General features: G+C 50.4%; 1 protein-coding gene across 6 annotated transcripts in view; it reads right to left on the bottom strand.

Annotated features, from left to right (window-relative positions):
* REEP1 (receptor accessory protein 1) overlaps positions 1 to 19,371 on the bottom strand; it is a 183,959-nt gene that overhangs the window by 110,332 nt on the left and 54,256 nt on the right. For all 6 annotated transcript variants that reach the window (XM_068275332.1, XM_068275342.1, XM_068275364.1 and 3 more), the window contains exons 2-3: positions 4,591 to 4,663; positions 140 to 216 (exon numbers count right to left, since the gene is read on the bottom strand). In XM_068275332.1, the coding sequence (XP_068131433.1) occupies positions 140 to 216; positions 4,591 to 4,663 (150 nt within the window). The remainder of the gene's footprint in view (positions 1 to 139; positions 217 to 4,590; positions 4,664 to 19,371) is intronic.

Below are 19,371 nucleotides of genomic sequence, written 5' to 3'. Positions count from 1 at the left end.
AGTTCCTAAGCCTAGTTCCTAAGCAGCTGGAAGGGTGATAACCACTCCGGTTCTTTGTAATGTTTAGCTAGCTATATATATATATATATATGTATGTATATTTTTAACATGTGAAATAATTTTATATTTTTACACTTACCAACAGAGAAATAGGTCTGTAAACGTTTCCACTGTCATGAATAGTGCAAATATGATCCAGTACATCATCCATTTCACCTGGTAACAGAAAGGATCAGGTAGATTTAGAAGCTGTCATAGTTAGTTTTACAGTTCACAATGAAGTGTAGTTCCACTTTCACAGACAATAAAAATAATTATAATAAGAACACCAACAATGGTACTCTGGAGCGGGGGGCAGGGCTGAGTTGACCCTGAAGCTACTGAGAGGGTTGCCTCCTGGCAGGGATCGTGATTGCATCCCTCGGGCGACAGTTTTGGGCCAAATGTGTTCTGTTTCTATGGAGAGGAGAGGAGGGAAGACATGCAGCGCACAACAGAGCGGCACAGAGGGGGCTGAGGTGAGTTGTTAAAACAATGCAATCGGTCAATGCAATGGATGTAGCTTAAAATCCGGTATGCCAGATCTTTAGGTGATGTCAGGGGTTTCCTGTATGCTCGCTATATTCTTGCCCGAGGCAATTTGTATTGGCTGCCTCGACCGATTTTAGTCTATAGTGTGTACGTAGCTTAAAGAGGAACTCCAGTGAGAATAATGCAATCAGAAAAAAGTGCTTCATTTTTTTTCCTCCTATGTGGAGAAGCGACAGGGAAGAAGTGGAAATTATCTCTCACCATGGGAGAAAATCAACAACCAAAGTTAGTTATTTGCTCCTGATACAGAGCTCCAGATAAAGGTGGACGCGTGTATAGACATATGAAATGGTTTAAACACACAGCCTTGTGGGGCAGAGAATAGCTTTCTTGCCTTGCAGCGCTAGGGTCCCAGGTGTGAATCTTGGCCAGGACACCATCTGCACAGAGTTTATATGTTCTCGCTATGTATGGCTTCAATTAATCAACAGGGATTTGATAACTGAATTCCCTTCAATAAAATTCCTCATTCGAAGTTAACGTTTTTTTTTAATCTATTAAGATTTTTCCGCATCAATGCCGGATTTGCTAAAATATCAAAATTGTTTCTTAACGCCTCAAAAACGGTGAGTTATAAGTTCGTTATTTATTAAAGTAGGAGTTATTTTAGAGTGCAATGCCGCAACTTGCTGTATTGTGGGAAAGAGAGGCTGGCATAAAACACCACGTGATCAGCTTTTTGTGCTACTCAAGGACAGGACTTCTGAGAAGAGGGGGCCGTGAGGAAGAGCGGACATGTGCAAATGGAGGCGGGAGAAGTCCAGCCTCTACATGCTGCTGCAATCATGCATTAGTATTGTTTTATTTGTTTCTCTTGCACTCCTGCTGATGATGGAAAACTGAATGCTGTGATATATATCCAGAAAGCTTTTGTTGTACAGTGTACAATGGCTGTTGGGTGTTTAAAGGGGTTCTTTCGCGAATGAGGAAAAAAAAAAGTGGTTTATGCATAAACTATTAAACATCCTTCTAAAATAGTGTAAAAAAGTTTTTTTTTAAAAAATGAATGGTTTCATCAATATAACATGTAATGTAAACAGTGACATATGAAGGACTGGGAGGCTAATCATAACTCCTGCCTAAGTAGTTTTCAGTGGTATAACCCACTTCTAGCAGGAATCGATAAAAGCTTGCCACTCCACACTCATTTGTGAATTCTAGGGGTCATGTAAGTCTGTCATAATTCACTTTAGTAACTTTTGGGATTTAAAGGCCCTCTGAAGTGAGAGTTATATGGGGGGGGGGGGGGGGGGGGGGGCATATTTATTTCCTTTTAGGGCTCTTTCACAGTGCAACGTTAAGGTCGCATGTTATAAAAAGTAATAACGCAGACTAACGCACAGTAGCACAAAGTATGTGTGACATTCACAGTGCTCACTTTGCGTTGTGTGTAACGTGTAGCAATATTTAGGAAGTGCTGCATGCTGTGCATTCTCTGAGTCATTAGCTACATTGGACTGTTTGCACATGCTCAGTAATGTTTTTAATTTCTTTTAAAATGTGATGCATGCATCTTTTCGTTCTATCAGTATGCAACGAAAACGGCGCACCGCAAGACACACAACGCAGGGCAATTATGTTAGATGTTATCACACTTCAACAGTGACATGCGTTGTGTTAGAGGCACGTTGTGCGACCATAACGTCGCATCAAACGCAACGTCCTAGTGTGGAAGAGCCATTAAACAATGCACATTGCCTGGCAGTCCTCCTGCCCCTTTGCCTCTGATAGTTAAAGCCCCCAAACAAGCTGCAGATCAGATGTTTCCAACCAAAGTCTGACCCTAAATCATCACAAAAGGTTATTTCGGGTGACAGAAAGCTTGGATGCATAAATAGATCATCTGAGCTCTTACACAGTTATTTACACAAATGCGGAAGCTGGCATTTCACAGAGAATCAATTTAACACAGTGGGGAAAAAAAGCTTTTTTTTGTCCTCTTGTGCTTCCAAGAAAAAAGCAAATTGCTACCTCATTATTACCTGTGCGAGAGCTGCAGCTCAATGTTCCATCTCTCAGCTCTCCCTGACTGAATAAAAATACTGCTGACACCCCCCCCCCCCCCCCCCAAAATATAATATTAAATAAAGAGGTTGAGATCTGTCACGTTTTCTAATCTATAGTGACGGATCAATACGAATCACTCTTGCCCTAAGGCAGGCATGTCCAAAGTCTGGCCCAGGGGGAAAATGTGGCCTGACGAGCCAATTCTGGTGGCCCCCAAGCACTTTGCAGTTGTTAATTCCATGCGACCCGCAGGCCAATGAGGTGTGGCATGCAGGGGCCAGCAGCAGTAACAGCCACTGATGAGCAGCCGCCACTATGCTAGCAGCATTAACAGCCACTGATTAGCAGCTGCCACTATGCCAGCAGCAGTAACAGCCACTGATTAGCAGTTGCCACTGTGCCAGCAGATGTAACAGCCACTGATTAGCAGCTGCCACTGTGTCAGCAGCAGTAACTTCCACTGATTAGCAGCTGCCACTATGCCAGCAGCATTAACATCCACTGATTAGCAGCTGCCACTGTGCCAGCAGCAGTAACAGCCATTGATTAGCAGCTGCCACTGTGCCAGCAGCAGTAACAGCCACTGATTAGCAGCTGCCACTATGCCAGCAGCAGTAACAGCCACTGATTAGCAGCCGCCACTGTGTCAGCAGCAGTAACATCCACTGATTAGCAGCTGCCACTATGCCTGCAGCAGTAACAGCCACTGATTAGCAGCCGCCACTGTGTCAGCAGCAGTAACATCCACTGATTAGCAGCTGCCACTATGCCAAAAGCAGTAACAGCCACTGATTAGCACTGCCACTATGCCAGCAGCAGTAACAGGCACTGATTGGCAGCTGCCACTATGCCAGCAGCAGTAACAGCCACTGATTAGCAGTTGCCACTGTGCCAGCAGATGTAACAGCCACTGATTAGCAGCTGCCACTGTGTCAGCAGCAGTAACTTCCACTTTTTAACATCCACTGATTAGCAGCTGCCACTATGCCAGCAGCAGTAACAGCCACTGATTAGCAGCTGTCACTGTGCCAGCAGCAGTAACAGCTGCTGATTAGCAGCAGCCACTATGTCAGCAGCTGTACTAGGCACTGATGAGCAGCTGCCACTATACCAGCAGCAGTAACAGCCACTGATTAGCAGCCACCACTGCATCAGCAGCACTAACAGCAGCACTAACAGTCACTGATAAGCAGCTGCCACTATGTCAGCAGCAGTACCAGGCACCGATTAGCAGCCTCCACTGTGCCAGCAGCAGTACCAGGCACCGATTAGCAGCTGCCACTGTTCCAGCAGCAGCAACAGCCACCGATTAGCAGCTGCCACTGTGCCAGCAGAAGTAACAGCCACCGATCAGCAGCTGCCACTGTGCCAGCAGCAATAACTGCCAATGGTGAGCAGCTGCCACCGTGCCAGCAGCAGTAACAGCCACTGATTAGCAGCTGCCACTATGCCAGCAGCAGTAACAGCCACCGATTAGCAGCTACCACTGTGCCAGCAGCAGTAACAGACAGTGATTAGCAGCTGTCACTATACCAGCAGCAGTAACAGCTACTGATTAGCAGCTGCCACTATGCCAGCAGCAGTAACAGCCACTGATTAGCAGCTGCCTGCCCCTGTGCCAGTAGCAGTAACAGCCACTGATTAGCATCTGCCACTATGTCAGCAGCAGTAACAGCCACTGATTAGCAGCTGTCACTGTGCTAACTGCAAACGGTATATGGGTTACCGTGATTCCCTATGGAAACGTTTTGGCAAAAAGTCACAGGCATAGAGTGCCTAACGGCAATCAGCAAAAAAGGTGTTTAATTTTGCTAATTTGGCCTACTAGCACTCTCAAAAACGGAGATATGGCCTTTTGGCCTAGAAAGTTTTCACACAGAAAACTTTACATGGATTTACACAGATACATCTATCACAGACATTATAATGCTGCCCCATACTGTGAACCACAATACCATTTCAATGATGCAATTTAACACAAATTAAACTCACATATTCCTTAATATCTTTGGACTTGACAGCCTTGTAGGAATAATAGGCAGGATAGAGTGTGCCAAATATCAGCCTGGAAAGAGAAAACAGAGAATGTTGTAGTCATGAATTGCAGCAAGGTTTTGTATATTTAGCAAAAGTTAGAAAATAGACACAAACACTTCAAAGTATCCAAACACTTGTTTGGCTACTTTGGACGACAACGCTTCTTTCCTTCCACTGGTAAAGCGACTGCAAAGTCAATCTTTTTATACCGTTAATGTAATTAATGCAATCATGGTGTTATGTCTGGTACACTCCATTATTATTATTATTATTTAGTATTTAAATAGCACCCACATCTTCCGCAGCGCTGTACAGAATATATATAGTTTTGTCACTAACTGTCGCTCAGAGGGGCTCACAATCTAATCCCTACCATAGTCCTATGTCTAGTGTAGTGTATGTAGCGTAGTCTAGGGCCAATTTTGGGGAAGCCAATTAACCTATCTGTATGTTTTTTGGGGGGATGTGGGAGGAAACCGGAGTACCCGGAGGAAACCCACGCAGACACGGGGAGAAGATACAAACTCCTTGCAGATGTTGACCTGGCTGGGATTCGAATTGGGGACCCAGCGCTGCAAGGCGAATGCGCTAACCACTACGCCACCGTGCTGCCCACTACTCCACCGTGCTGCCCACTACTCCTCCGTGCTGCCCATTTTCCGCCATGCAATTTCCCATCAAATCGATGAGTCGAATTGATTATTTCCGACAGGTCCAATCTGATTACCGATTGATTTTCCTATTACTTCTATACAAAATTGATTGGAAAAATGAATTAGAAATCAGATCGAACCTGTTGTAAATAATAGTTTCAACCCGTCTATCTGACAGGAAAATGCACAGTGTGTACCAGGCATTAGGAAACCAGGTAGCTGTTATGTACTGTATTTTATTGGACTATAAGACTCACCTTTTCTCCCCCAAAAGTGGGAAAAAAAAGTCACTGCGTCTTATAGTCCAAATGCAGGGAGTTCCTGACTTGTGATCACCTGCCAATACTAACCTCCAACCCGCCGCAATGTCGGGGACTCCCTGTACTGTGCCCATGCAGAGGAGGACACAGGGGGACAAATGGAGGATACAGGGGGGCACAAAGGGGCATACAGTAGAAGAGGACACAGGAGCACATAACGGGGCATAAAGGAGGACACAAGGTGGACACAAAGTGGCATAGAGGTGGACACATGGGTTACACAGGAGGACACAAGGGGGGCAGAGGAGGACACAGGGAGACACAAGAGGGCATGAGGTACAAAAGGGGCATATTCCACAAGATGCCCCTTCACAATGGATGCACCAGGTTTAGTATATATATTTTTCCCCTGGTTTTTGTCCTCTCATTCTAGGTGCATCTTATGGTCAGGAGCGTCTTATAGTCCTAAAAATATGGTAGATAATGCAATGCTCTCTGTCAATAATGGGTCTACTCAGTTCTTCTAACAGGAACAAAATAAGTCATGCAATATTCAGTTTATTATTATGTATCAAGAGCTCATTCCCTGAAGAAAGACAAAATACAGAACATTTATATTGTACTTTTCTCCTGGCGGACTCAAAGCGCCAGAGCTGCAGCCACTAGGACGTGCTCTATAGGCAGTAGCAGTGTTAGGGAGACTTGCCCAAGGTCTCCTCGCTGAATAGGTGCTGGCTTACTGAACAGGAAGAGCAGAGATTTGATCCTGTCAGGGAACCCAAGTGAGAGCGATATTGAGGCTGCCATATGTATTTCTTTTTAAACAATACCAGCTGCCTGGCAGTCTTCCTGATCCCGTGTCTCTTAATACTTTTAGCCATTTACACTGAACTAGCATGCTGCAAATCAGGTACTCTGACTCAGATGACTCAGGTTTTACTGTATTAGCCATGTGCTTGTCCCAGGATTTGACTCCAACGATACTTATGCCAGAAGGTCAGCAGGGCTGCCAGGCGCGTACGAGAGGAAACAGCACGGGAGACTTGGGCGCAGGATACAGCCGGTATGGCTGATCCTGCTAGCGCACAAGTCCCGGCCGTATTAAATACTATTCCCTCTCCAGGCCGCCATGCATGGTGGGGAATGAAATAATTCGGCTGCAAGATGAATTATTGTGTTTTAGAAGTAACTTCAGCTCAGTCTTCTGATGGCGCCGAAGTTACTCCCTGTGCGCCCAAGTCTCCTGCACTGGATTCACTGTGTTTGCTGCCAGTCAACTAGTATTGTTTACAAGGAAATAAATATGGTGGCCTCCAAATCCCTCTCACCTCGGGTTCCAGTTAACCGGTGTTGTGTCTGATTACGCTGCCTGTGGATTTGCGCTGCCCCGCATGCGCAGTAGGAGACTGTGCGGTCACATTTCCTATTTCATAATGCTGCTGATGGTAACAATAATATCTCTGCTTCCACACATCCTACACTCCCCAAATGTTCAGGGTAGGGAGGGGATCCCCCCCCCCCCCAACTACCTCTATACCAAATTGCAGCCCCTGAGCCCCACTGGTTCCCGAGATAGGTTTCTCTAATCTATCTCCTGAACCAGCAGGGCTCGGGGGCTGCAATTTGGCATATAGGTAGTTCGGGGGATCCTCTCCCTTCCCTGAAAATGTGAGGGGTGTAGGATGTGTGGAAGTGGAGATATTTATTATGTTACCATCAGCAGCATAATTAACTTCACACTGCGCATGTGTGCTACTCAGTGTGGAGGGGAGCTTCCGGGCAGCGCGATCAGACATTACACCGGCACACTATCCAGACAGCACGGTTACACTTGAAAGAAAATTATTTCAGTCTCGCAGGCTGCAGTAAAGAAGCTTCCTGTCTGTCAGATAATGGCTCTGAAATCGGATTTGCACTACTCTATATTGAAATATAAAAATCAAAAGATGTTTGCTCAGCATGTGACTACACATCCGCTGACTGTCTGTGTGCTAAAGACATTGCAATGTAGGTAGGGGAACTCTGCTTTTCATTACCATGGCAGGATTTTGCTTTTTTGAGCATGTACAGCTAAGTACACACATCCTCTCTATACAGGTATTGTAGTACCCTAAAATATAACTTTTAATCAAAATTACGGTAGATTAAAAATGAGGCTGTTTAAAACCTGCTGGGCGTTCTTGGAGGCTTATTTTCGCCCGATTTTTTTTTTGTATCATGTAGCTAGCCTAGCGCTAGCTACATGATTCTCCCCTTGCTGCTCTTTCCCTCCCACCCTTCCGATCGCCGCCGGCGATCACACCCATAAGGAAATCCCGTTCTGAACGGGATTTCCTTTAGGGCTTCCCTCGTCGGGCCCTCTTCCGCGCCGGTTAGCGGCGGATCGGCGGCGAGCGGTGGCGATCGGGTAGGACACGCAGCAAGCAAAGTGCTTGCTGCGTGTTTTAAAAATAAATTATTCAAATTGGCCCAGCGGGGCCTGAGCGGTGCCCTCTAGCGTCTCTGGACGAGCTCGGCTCGTCCAGAACGCTAGGGAGGTTAACAAAACATATACAGTATCACCAAATAGCCATTGGGGGGAACAGCAGGGTGCTAAATATATATATATTATATATATATATATATATATATATATATATATATATATATATATATATATATATATATCTATATCAACAACAACAACAACAACAACAACAAATAACATTTGTAAAGCGCTTTTCTCCCGTGGGACTCAAAGCGCATGGCTCCGACCATCGTGGTACAGGGGAAGAATTTTATAAATCTGGAAATGCCAGGCTAAACAGGTGGCTTTTCAGTCTGGATTTGAATAGCTCCAGGGATGGTGCTGTCTTTACTGGGTGTGGTAGGGAGTTCCAAAGAGTAGGGGCAGCATGACAGAAGGCTCTGTCTCCAGATTTTTTGAGGTGCACTCTGGGAGTGACCAAGTTTATAGAACTTGCTGATCTGAGGTTGTGAGAGGTGTGGTGCAGCTTCAGCAAGTCCTTCATGTATCCAGGGCCCAGATTGTGCAGGGATTTGAATGTCAGCAGTCCAATCTTGAAGAGTATTCTCCATTCTACTGGTAGCCAGTGCAGTGAGCGAAGGATCGGTGTAATGTGACAGTGGCGAGGCTGGTTTGTTAGCAATCTGGCAGCAGCATTCTGCACTAATTGCAGGCGACGCAAGTCTTTTTTGGGGAAGGCCAGCATAAAGGGCATTGCAGTAGTCCAGCCGTGATGTGATGAAGGCGTGGACTAGGGTTTGAAGATCCTCTGGGGGAATCAGATGTTTTAATCTTTGCAATGTTCTTCAGATGAAAGAAGGAAGATTTAACTACAGATGAAATTTGGTTTCTGAAACTCAATTCCCCATCGATTAGTACGCCAAGGCTGCGCACAAGGTTGGAGCTGTTTATGTCTGAATTCCCAATCCTGATTGGTGTTGCTTTAGGATAGAGCTGTTTTGATGGCGAGCACTGGCTTTTGGACAAACAGGACCTCAGTTTTGTCAGCATTCAGTTTCAACCAGTTATCAATCATCCATGCCTGAAGCTCAGCTAAGCAAGAGTTTATTTTTGGGGTAGGGTCTGTTCCACCAGGTTTGAAGGACAGGTATAGCTGTGTGTCATCGGCGTAGCAGTGGTACGTCAGGCCATGTCGTTGGATAAGTGTACCGAGTGGCAACATGTAGATTGCAAACAGCAGAGGGGATAGGATTGATCCTTGTGGCACTCCGAATTGTAGAGGTGCAGGTTTGGACATTATAGGTCCTAGGGATACTCTCTGTGTTCTGTCAGTCAGGAATGATCTGAACCACTGGAGGACTGATCCACTGATGCCACAGTACTCCTGCAGTCTGTTAAGCAGGATTTCATGGTCAACTGTATCAAAAGCAGCTGAGAGATCCAACAGGATTAGGATGGATATATATATATAGTATAGGATATATATATAGTATAGGATATATATATATATATAGTATATATAATCTCCCAGGACTTCCACCTAGTTTATAACTGAATGTGGATAGTAGTACTCTCACCTAAGTTGCTATGTTTGTATGTTCAACTACTTAAGGCTAAAATCACAGCATATTGGACACATTATCCCACAAACACAAACAGTCCCTGACCCACAACCACCACAAAGAGCATAAATGCACCTACTAGCTAAAACCCAACATGTTTCGCCCATCTATCATAAGGGCTTCGTCAGGGAAATACAAATAACATAAAAAGTGCAGTGCAAACATTGTGCAAAAAGTGCGGTATATGATAGCATACAGTCTAAGTGAGTTTAAAAGACGTATTTACCTAAGAAGAGGAAAGCCTCTGGATCCTATAAAGGATTCCTGCGCAGCCCTCTGGTCCCCCGCTGCAGAGCGCAGACCCACCCAAAAAAACAGACAAGGGCTTGTGGGTAAGAAGATGGGGCCGCAGCCGCCGCGTTCCTCTTCAAGTGGCTCCATGCTACTGCTCAGGCATGGCCGTGCTTGCACGCATGCTCAAGTCACAAGAGGCGTGTGACCCCAATGTTCTGGATGGTCCCAGCAAGCAGCGGCAAGGAGGACACAGGAAACCTCTACAGGATCTAGAGGCTTCCCTGTTATTCAGTAAGTATATACAGTATGTCTTTTTTTTACCCGAGGTGAGCTTCGGGTACCAGCCTGCGACACCCCTCCTCCCCCCCAAAAAAACCCTCAGATTTCACTTTTCGCAAATTTGTTCTTGCTCATTCCTGTAGCCCACAAGACTAGGGGAGATAATCAAGGACACTCCCACTGATGTTCCCCACATACTTTTTTTGGCAGTCTAGAACTATAGGTTTCATACTATAGGCAAAAAAGAGATTTAGGCTACGTTCACAGTGCTCCATTGCGTTGCGTCACGGCGGAGGTTTTTTAATGGAGGAAATCGCACAGCGATGAAAAGTCAATGCGATGTTCACAGTGCATGTGGTGCGATGGTCAACTGGTTACGGAAAAATAACTCAGATCCTGTTCTGCGTTTATGCAAATAATGCGTTGACGCTTTCAATGTTAGTAAATGGTAACGCTTGCATATTTGAATTTTTTTGCGCTGTGTCGCACTACGTTATAGCCATTGCACATGCGTACATCTGTTTTTAAAAAGATGGGGCTTAATACTCTCAAATGTGTGACATAAACATCGCACACCTATGAAGCAATTTTCATTTTGATGCCACTGTTACATCGCATGCCACCGCAACACTTTACTTGCTACTTTGCAGGGCCGGATTACCGACCAGGCAAATCAAGCATTAACTTGGGGCCACAGTAAGAGTCTAAGGGCCCCATCAGCCAACCGAGGAGCCAGCATCTTACACTCTATCAGCCGTTCCCTGGCTGGAGCCCCTCCGTGCCTCAACTCCTCTTAGCACTCTGCTGACGATGCAGCAGCATGTGATCCAGCCCAGATGAACGAGCGAGCAAGCAGCGGCCGTTGCTATGGTGATGTGGCCACATGCGAGCCCCGCTCACTCCAGCCCAGTCTGTGCAGTCAGACGCAGACTGATGTCAGCAGCGTGTGTCACGCTGCTGACATCATCAGCAATCTGTAAGTCCGCTTAGGGCCCCATTCAGCCTTAATCCGGCTCTACTACTTTGCGTTGCGTTTTATCTGCATTGCGTAGCAACGCGCTTTGGCACTGTGAATGTAGCCTTAGGCCCTGTTCACAGTCCTCAGTTGCGTTGCAGAAAAATTCTGCATTTCAGCTCACTGCCAATACAATTCTATGGGCCTGTTCACAGTAACAGATTGCATTATTCTAACTCGCTGCATGCAGGTTTTGTGTTAAAGTCTATGGCCAGTCTCCATTGCAGTTCACAGTAATTACCGATAACACATGAGTTATGCAACTGACCTCTGTGCACCTTGCGTCAATGTTATGTACAGCCAGAATTGAGAGAATAGGTTCACAGACAGTGGGCAGTTGCATAATGCACGTGTTATAGTGAGTGTGAACTGCAATGGAGACTGGACATTGACTTTAACTACCTAACGACCGCGTCACTCCAATGGGCGTGAACGCAGCGGCAGCCCCAGGACCGCCAAACGCCAATTGAAGCCTCCCACCTGAATGCTAATCTATGTAATTCCTGCTAGGTATGGCACAGCAGGCAAAGGGTGTATGACAGTGCACCTGATTGGCTGACAAGCGTCTGCTGGCCAGATAGAGGCAGGATATTGCTCTGACTGGAAGTTAGCAATTGTGTTTGTAACGCCAATTGGCGTCAGGTCCTGGGGCTCTAATTTGCATGCTATTGCGCGCACGCTGCGCCCCCTCTTCAGTCTCCGAGCGGGAGACTGTTAGATGGCGAGATCGCCGTCTATTTACACAGCGCATCGCTGCGATCAGCAGCAGCGCTGCACTGGGGACAGCCGTGTGACACGGCTGTCCCCCTGGAGGACAAGAGAGCGATCGGCAGTGATAGGCTGAAGCTCTGTTGGTGGGGGGAAAAGGGGGGGGGGGTAAAACTTGTGTTCTGTGTTGTACGGCCCTGAAGCTTTGCATTAAAGCTGCAGTGGCCATTTTAGCTAAAATGTGCCTGGTCTTTAGGGAGGTTTACCACTGTGGTCCTCAAGTGGTTAAAGGAATACTGTAGGGGGTCGGGGGAAAATGAGTTGAACTTACCCGGGGCTTCTAATGGTCCCCCGCAGACATCCTGTGCCTGCGCAGCCGCTCCCCAATGCTCCGGCCCCGCCTCCGGTTCACTTCTGGAATGTCAGACATTAAAGTCTGAAAACCGCTGCGCCTGTGTTGTCGTGTCCTCGCTCCCGCTGGTATGACCAGAAGCGTACTGCGCAGGCATACTGGGCATGCACAGTACACTCCTGGTGATGTCAGAGGGAGCGAGGACACGGCAATGCAGGCACAGTGGTTTTCAGACTTTAAAGTCTGAAATTCCAGAAGTGAACCGGAGGCGGGGCCGGAGCATCGGTGAGTGGCTGCGCAGGCACAGGATGTCTGCGGGGGACCATTAGAAGCCCCGGGGAAGTTCAACTCATTTTCCCCCGACCCCACTTCAGTATTCCTTTAATACAAAGCCTTCATGCAGCAAGTTAGAATAATGAATCAGTTACAACGCAGTACTGTGAACAGGCCCATAGAATTATATGGGCAGTGTATGAGCACTGTGAACTAACCTATCTGTTTTATAAAAACACATCGATCCTATGGTAAAAATGGGACATGACATCATCTATTCTTTCCTGTAAATCTGCTGAGTGTTTCCTCGACAGATCTATCCGAGGTCCTGATATGTCATCCAACAAAGAAGGGCGCTATCAGCCAGCCAGAGAACAAAGAGCATCTCCCAGCCAGTGTGATAAGTAACATGTAGACTGAAATAACAAAGAAATATGCGAACAAGCGCGGCTGCACAGCTAAATCCGTCCCCACCTCCAGAATCTCGCCTGCTAATGTATATTTTATGTAGAGAGAGCGCCTGGCTGCATATTTAATCAGCAAGGGGACAGCATGAGACGGGCTTTTTACATTTCATGCAATAAAAGCTATTTAATTATCGGCAATGTAGGTTACAGAGTCACGTTATGGGTTTAGCAGAAAAATTGTTAATGTAAACGAGAATGGATAGGAAAAGGGACCTGCACATGCTAAATTTGGGTTTAAAGTGGACCTGAATTCAGAATTTCCTTTCTGCTCTAAAAGATAAGCAACAGTATAATAACCTTTACAGAAAAACATTTGTGACAGCTTAAAGAGCAGAGGTGGGCTCAAAAAAAAAAGGCTACCTGATTTGCGGGGTGGGGCGGATCAGGTAGCCGTAAAAAACGCAGCTCCCGTGGGCCGCAATGGCCCACTTTCACTTTTGTGACCTATAGGTCATGACACTGCAACTAGAGACAGTGTGTCTCTCATAGAATGCAGGGAGTTGGGGGAGTGGCAGGGGGCGCGGCCAGGGAGAGCTGCCCAATGGCAGCTCTGGAAACCCTGTAGGAACGCCCCTGGCAGGCGTTTTAAACAGGGAATTCCTCTCCTCAATGCTTACCACCAAGACTGCAACAAATATCCGAGGGGCTATAGAGCGGTGGTGTGAGGACACAGAGGCATGTCTCTGTGTCCCATCTGCCCCGCCCGTAGATCCATCTCGGGTTCTCTTTACACAACTGTAATCAATCTGTAGTGTGTCTACTTCCTGCTTTCATGGAAGCAGACAACATCCTGTGTTTACATATTGGCTGTGTCTGTCGATGACTGCTGAATTTCTGTGCTGACAGATCAAATTACACTTGTGATTATTAGTTATTAATGGGGGGGGATTAGACAGGTTCTTCTCTCTAAATACATACAGGGTGCATATTTCTCTGTATTCCTTGTGCCTTGTGTAAGAGTTCAAGTCCATCTTAAAAAGGCAGATTTAGAGGCTGTCAACCTGATGTGATTCTATGCAGCCTTACCACCCTCTGTATGCTTCTGCCCAGCCTCAGGCCAGAAACCCACTAGGAGCCATTTCTAATCGCTATGGATTTGAAAGAGCTCTTGCTAATGCAATGCTATGGGGGATTTTTATAAAATCACATCGCTCAAGTGGGATCACACCCATAGCATTACATTAGCAAGAGTTTTCAAATTGCAAAGCGCTCAGAAAATAGCTCCTAGTGGGTTTCTGGCCTCATACTTGTCAGGTGAAGTATGGGCAGATTCCCCATGAGACCTGCCCATATACAACAAACTGATTGCTGATAGCTTCAGCATGAAATCTAATCTATTAGGAATCGGCCTGACAACGATGCCTCTGCCGCCTGCCTGGCTGTCCCCCAAGTGTAAAATGTCTCTCCCCCCAGATTTCTGTGCATTGTAAAATCTCACCTGTCCCGTGACTCACAGCCTTCTCTGCTGTCACCCTTGAGCCAGGGCTGTATTTAGGGTTTGGGCTCCCCTAGGCGTCCCCAAACCTACGGCGCCCCCTAGGAGAACGTTGCGCGCCGCGGAGAAAAATGGGCGTGGCCACAGAATGCAATGGGCGTGTCCATAACACAGTGGGTGTGGCCAATTAAAATATCCTAGTAAAAGTGCAGCCCAAAGTCAGTGGGACCATGGTTTCTCCCTGGGTATGAGTAAAGTGACCTTAAAAAAGCAAGTAGGAAATGTCCCCCCCCCCCCCCCCAAAAAAAAACCCCACACACATTAGCCAGTGTTCTCTTGCACAAAGTAGTGGTAGGTATTAGAGTGTGAGCTCCCCTGAGAAAAGTCAGTAACATGACTATGTTCTCTGCAAAGTGCTATATAAATACATAATAATATGGTAGGACATTAGACTATGGGAGAATTAGATTGTAAGCTCCTCAGAGGATAGTCAGTGACATGACTGCGTACTCCGTGAAGTACTGGTGAAGATGTAAGTACAATATAGTACAGTGGTATGGCAGCATGATGGCGTAGTGGTTAGCACTCTCGCCTTGCAGCGCTGGGTTCCTGGTTCGAATCCTAGCCAGGTCAACATCTGCAAGGAGTTTGTATGTTCTCCCTTTGTCTGTGTGGGTTTCCTTAAGACACTCTGGTTTCCTCCCACATCCCAACAACATACGATACAGATAAGTATAATGTTAATTGGCTTCCCCTAAAAATTGGCCCTAGACTACGATACATACAATACACACATGACTATGGTAGGGATTAGATTGTGAGCCCCTCTGTGGGACAGGTATGTGACAAACCAATACATACTCTGTACAGCGCTGCGTAATATGTTGGCGCTATATAAATAATTAGTATAAGTACAGTAGCCAGGTCTATAGGTGTCCAAATGTAGACATACTATAGGTGTCCCCAGTATAGATATCCAGGTCTATAGGTATCCCCAGTTTAGGTAGTAGTCAGGGGCGTAACTAGAAATCACTGGGCCCCCTTGCGAGAATTTGGATTGGCTGGGTACCTGGGTGGGCAGCGGGCTGGCTGGGTACCTGGCTGGGCATGCGGGCTGGCTGGGTACCTGGCTGGGCATGCGGGCTGGCTGGGCAGCGGGCTGGCTGGGTACCTGGCTGGGCATGCGGGCTGGCTGGGTACCTGGCTGGGCATGCGGGCTGGCTGGGTACCTGGCTGGGCATGCGGGCTGGCTGGGTAGCGGGCTGGCTGGGTACCTGGCTGGGCAGCGGGCTGGCTGGGTACCTGGCTGGGCATGCGGGCTGGCTGGGTACCTGGCTGGGCATGCGGGCTGGCTGGGTACCTGGCTGGGCATCGGGCTGGCTGGCTACCTGGCTGGGCATGTGGGCTGGCTGGGTACCTGGCTGGGCATGCGGGCTGGCTGGGTACCTGGCTGGGCATGCGGGCTGGCTGGGTACCTGGCTGGGCAGCGGGCTGGCTGGGTACCTGGCTGGGCATGCGGGCTGGCTGGGTACCTGGCTGGGCATGCGGGCTGGCTGGGCAGTGGGCTAGCTGGGTACCTGGCTGGGCAGCGGGCTGGCTGGGTACCTGGCCCCTGGCTGAGTAATTAATTGCAGTATTTGTATAGCGCCTTTCTCCTGTCGGACTCAAAGCACTTGCAAGGCAGCCACTAGAGCGCACTCAGTAGGCAGTAGCAGTGTTAAGGAGACTTGCCCAAGAAACTCCTTACTGAATAGGTGCTGGCTTACTGAACAGGCAGAGCCGAGATTTGAACCCAGGTCTCCTGTGTCAGAGGCAGAGCCCTTAACCATTACACTATCCAGCCACTGCCTGGCTATGCGAGCGGGCAGTGGGCTGGGTACCTGGCTGGGCAGCGGGCTGGCTAGGTACCTGGCTGGGCATGCGGGCTGGCTGGGTACCTGGCTGGGCACCGGGCTGGCTGGGTACCTGGCTGGGCATGCGGGCTGGCTGGGTACCTGGCTGGGCATGCGGGCTGGCTGGGTACCTGGCTGGGCATGCGGGCTGGCTGGGTACCTGGCTGGGCATGCGGGCTGGCTGGGTACCTGGCTGGGCATGCGGGCTGGCTGGGTACCTGGCTGGGCATGCGGGCTGGCTGGGTACCTGGCTGGGCATGCGGGCTGGCTGGGTACCTGGCTGGGCATGCGGGCTGCCTGGGTACCTGGCTGGGCATGCGGTCTGGCTGGGTACCTGGCTGGGCATGCGGGCTGGCTGGGCAGCGGGCTGGCTGGGTACCTGGCTGGGCAGCGGGCTGGCTGGGTACCTGGCTGGGCATGCGGGCTGGCTGGGTACCTGGCTGGGCATGCAGGCTGGCTGGGCAGTGGGCTAGCTGGGTACCTGGCTGGGCAGCGGGCTGGCTGGGTACCTGGCCCCTGGCTGAGTAATTAATTGCAGTATTTGTATAGCGCCTTTCTCCTGTCGGACTCAAAGCACTTGCGAGGCAGCCACTAGAGCGCACTCAGTAGGCAGTAGCAGTGTTAAGGAGACTTGCCCAAGAAACTCCTTACTGAATAGGTGCTGGCTTACTGAACAGGCAGAGCCGAGATTTTAACCCAGGTCTCCTGTGTCAGAGGCAGAGCCCTTAACCATTACACTTTCCAGCCACTGCCTGGCTATGCGAGCGGGCAGTGGGCTGGGTACCTGGCTGGGCAGCGGGCTGGCTGGGTACCTGGCTGGGCATGCGGGCTGGCTGGGTACCTGGCTGGGCAGCGGGCTGGCTGGGTACCTGGCTGGGCATGCGGGCTGGCTGGGTACCTGGCTGGGCATGCGGGCTGGCTGGGCAGCGGGCTGGCTGGGTACCTGGCTGGGCAGCGGGCTGGCTGGGTACCTGGCTGGGCATGCGGGCTGGCTGGGTACCTGGCTGGGCATGGGGGCTGGCTGGGTACCTGGCTGGGCATGCGGGCTGGGCTGGCTGGGTACCTGGCTGGGCATGCGGGCTGGCTGGGTACCTGGCTGGGTATGCGGCTGGGCATGCGGCCTGGCTGGGTAGCGGGCTGGCTGGGTACCTGGCTGGGCAGCGGGCTGGCTGGGTACCTGGCTGGGCATGCGGGCTGGCTGGGTACCTGGCTGGGCATGCGGGCTGGCTGGGCAGCGGGCTGGCTGGGTACCTGGCTGGGCATGCGGGCTGGCTGGGTACCTAGCTGGGCATGCGGGCTGGCTGGGTACCTGGCTGGGCATGCGGGCTGGCTGGGTACCTGGCTGGGCATGCGGGCTGGCTGGGTACCTGGCTGGGCATGCGGGCTGGCTGGGCAGCGGGCTGGCTGTGTACCTGGCTGGGCAGCGGGCTGGCTGGGTACCTGGCTGGGCATGCGGGCTGGCTGGGTACCTGGCTGGGCATGCGGGCTGGCTGGGTACCTGGCTGGGCATGCGGGCTGGCTGGATACCTGGCTGGGCATGTTGGCTGGCTGGGTACCTGGCTGGGCATGCGGGCTGGCTGGGTCCCTGGCTGGGCATGCGGGCTGGCTGGGTACCTGACTGGGCATGCGGGCTGGCTGGGTACCTGGCTGGGCAGCGGGCTGGCTGGGTACCTGGCTGGGCATGCGGGCTGGCTGGGTACCTGGCTGGGCATGCGGGCTGGCTGGGTACCTGGCTGGGTATGCGGCTGGGCATGCGGCCTGGCTGGGTAGCGGGCTGGCTGGGTACCTGGCTGGGCAGCGGGCTGGCTGGGTACTTGGCTGGGCATGCGGGCTGGCTGGGTACCTGGCTGGGCATGCGGGCTGGCTGGGCAGCGGGCTGGCTGGGTACCTGGCTGGGCATGCGGGCTGGCTGGGTACCTAGCTGGGCATGCGGGCTGGCTGGGTACCTGGCTGGGCATGCGGGCTGGCTGGGTACCTGGCTGGGCATGCGGGCTGGCTGGGTACCTGGCTGGGCATGCGGGCTGGCTGGGCAGCGGGCTGGCTGGGTACCTGGCTGGGCAGCGGGCTGGCTGGGTACCTGGCTGGGCATGCGGGCTGGCTGGGTACCTGGCTGGGCATGCGGGCTGGCTGGGTCCCTGGCTGGGCATGCGGGCTGGCTGGATACCTGGCTGGGCATGCGGGCTGGCTGGGTACCTGGCTGGGCATGCGGGCTGGCTGGGTCCCTGGCTGGGCATGCGGGCTGGCTGGGTACCTGACTGGGCATGCGGGCTGGCTGGGTACCTGGCTGGGCATGCGGGCTGGCTGGGTACCTGGCTGGGCATGCGGGCTGGCTGGGTACCTGGCTGGGCATGCGGGCTGGCTGGGTACCTGGCTGGGCATGCTGGCTGGCTGGATACCTGGCTGGGCAGTGGGCTGGCTGGGTACCTGGCTGGGCAGTGGGCTGGCTGGGTACCTACCTGGTTGGGCGAGCTGGCTCCTGGCTGGGTAGCTGGGCTGCAGTTGCCAGCGGCAGTGGTGCTCAGCAGAGCTCGAATATTCGAGTAGCTCGAATATTCGAGCTCTTTTTCAGCTATCCGAGCTCGGTATTCGAGCTCCGAATAGCTGTAGCTATTCGAATGGGCTATCCGAGTACACTCGAATAGCCCATTCACTATTCGAGCTATTCGAGCAAACGGCGCTATTCGAGCTCGGTACCGAGCTCGAATAGCGTCATAGCCCAGATTGATGTCCTTAGAGCCAATCAGAGGGCTCCCAGGCCCTCTGACGGCAGCCAATCACAGAGGGGGACCCTGGCCAGCCCCTACCCTATAAATAGCGGCCGCCATGTTCCGTTTCTCCATGCTTGCCTGAGACTTGTACAGAGAGAGAGTTGCTCCTTTGTGCTTTGGCTTAGCAAGTGCTCTATTGTGATCATTTACCTAGCGTTTTTGCTCACCTACACCTGCCATATACACCTATATTGTTGTTAGTTAGATAGACATTGTATTTTAGTTAGTAGCTTGTGTGTTACATTAGAGACAGGCAGCTGCTGCAAGCTTACAGGTTTAGGCCTCAGGGGGGCCTTGCCTCTGTGGGCAGC

This window comes from Hyperolius riggenbachi, chromosome 1 (genome assembly GCF_040937935.1).
Source record: "Hyperolius riggenbachi isolate aHypRig1 chromosome 1, aHypRig1.pri, whole genome shotgun sequence".
Lineage (NCBI taxonomy): Eukaryota > Metazoa > Chordata > Amphibia > Anura > Hyperoliidae > Hyperolius > Hyperolius riggenbachi.
Note: the sequence above shows the minus strand (reverse complement) of the source record. Positions and strands in the feature narration are given on the sequence as shown.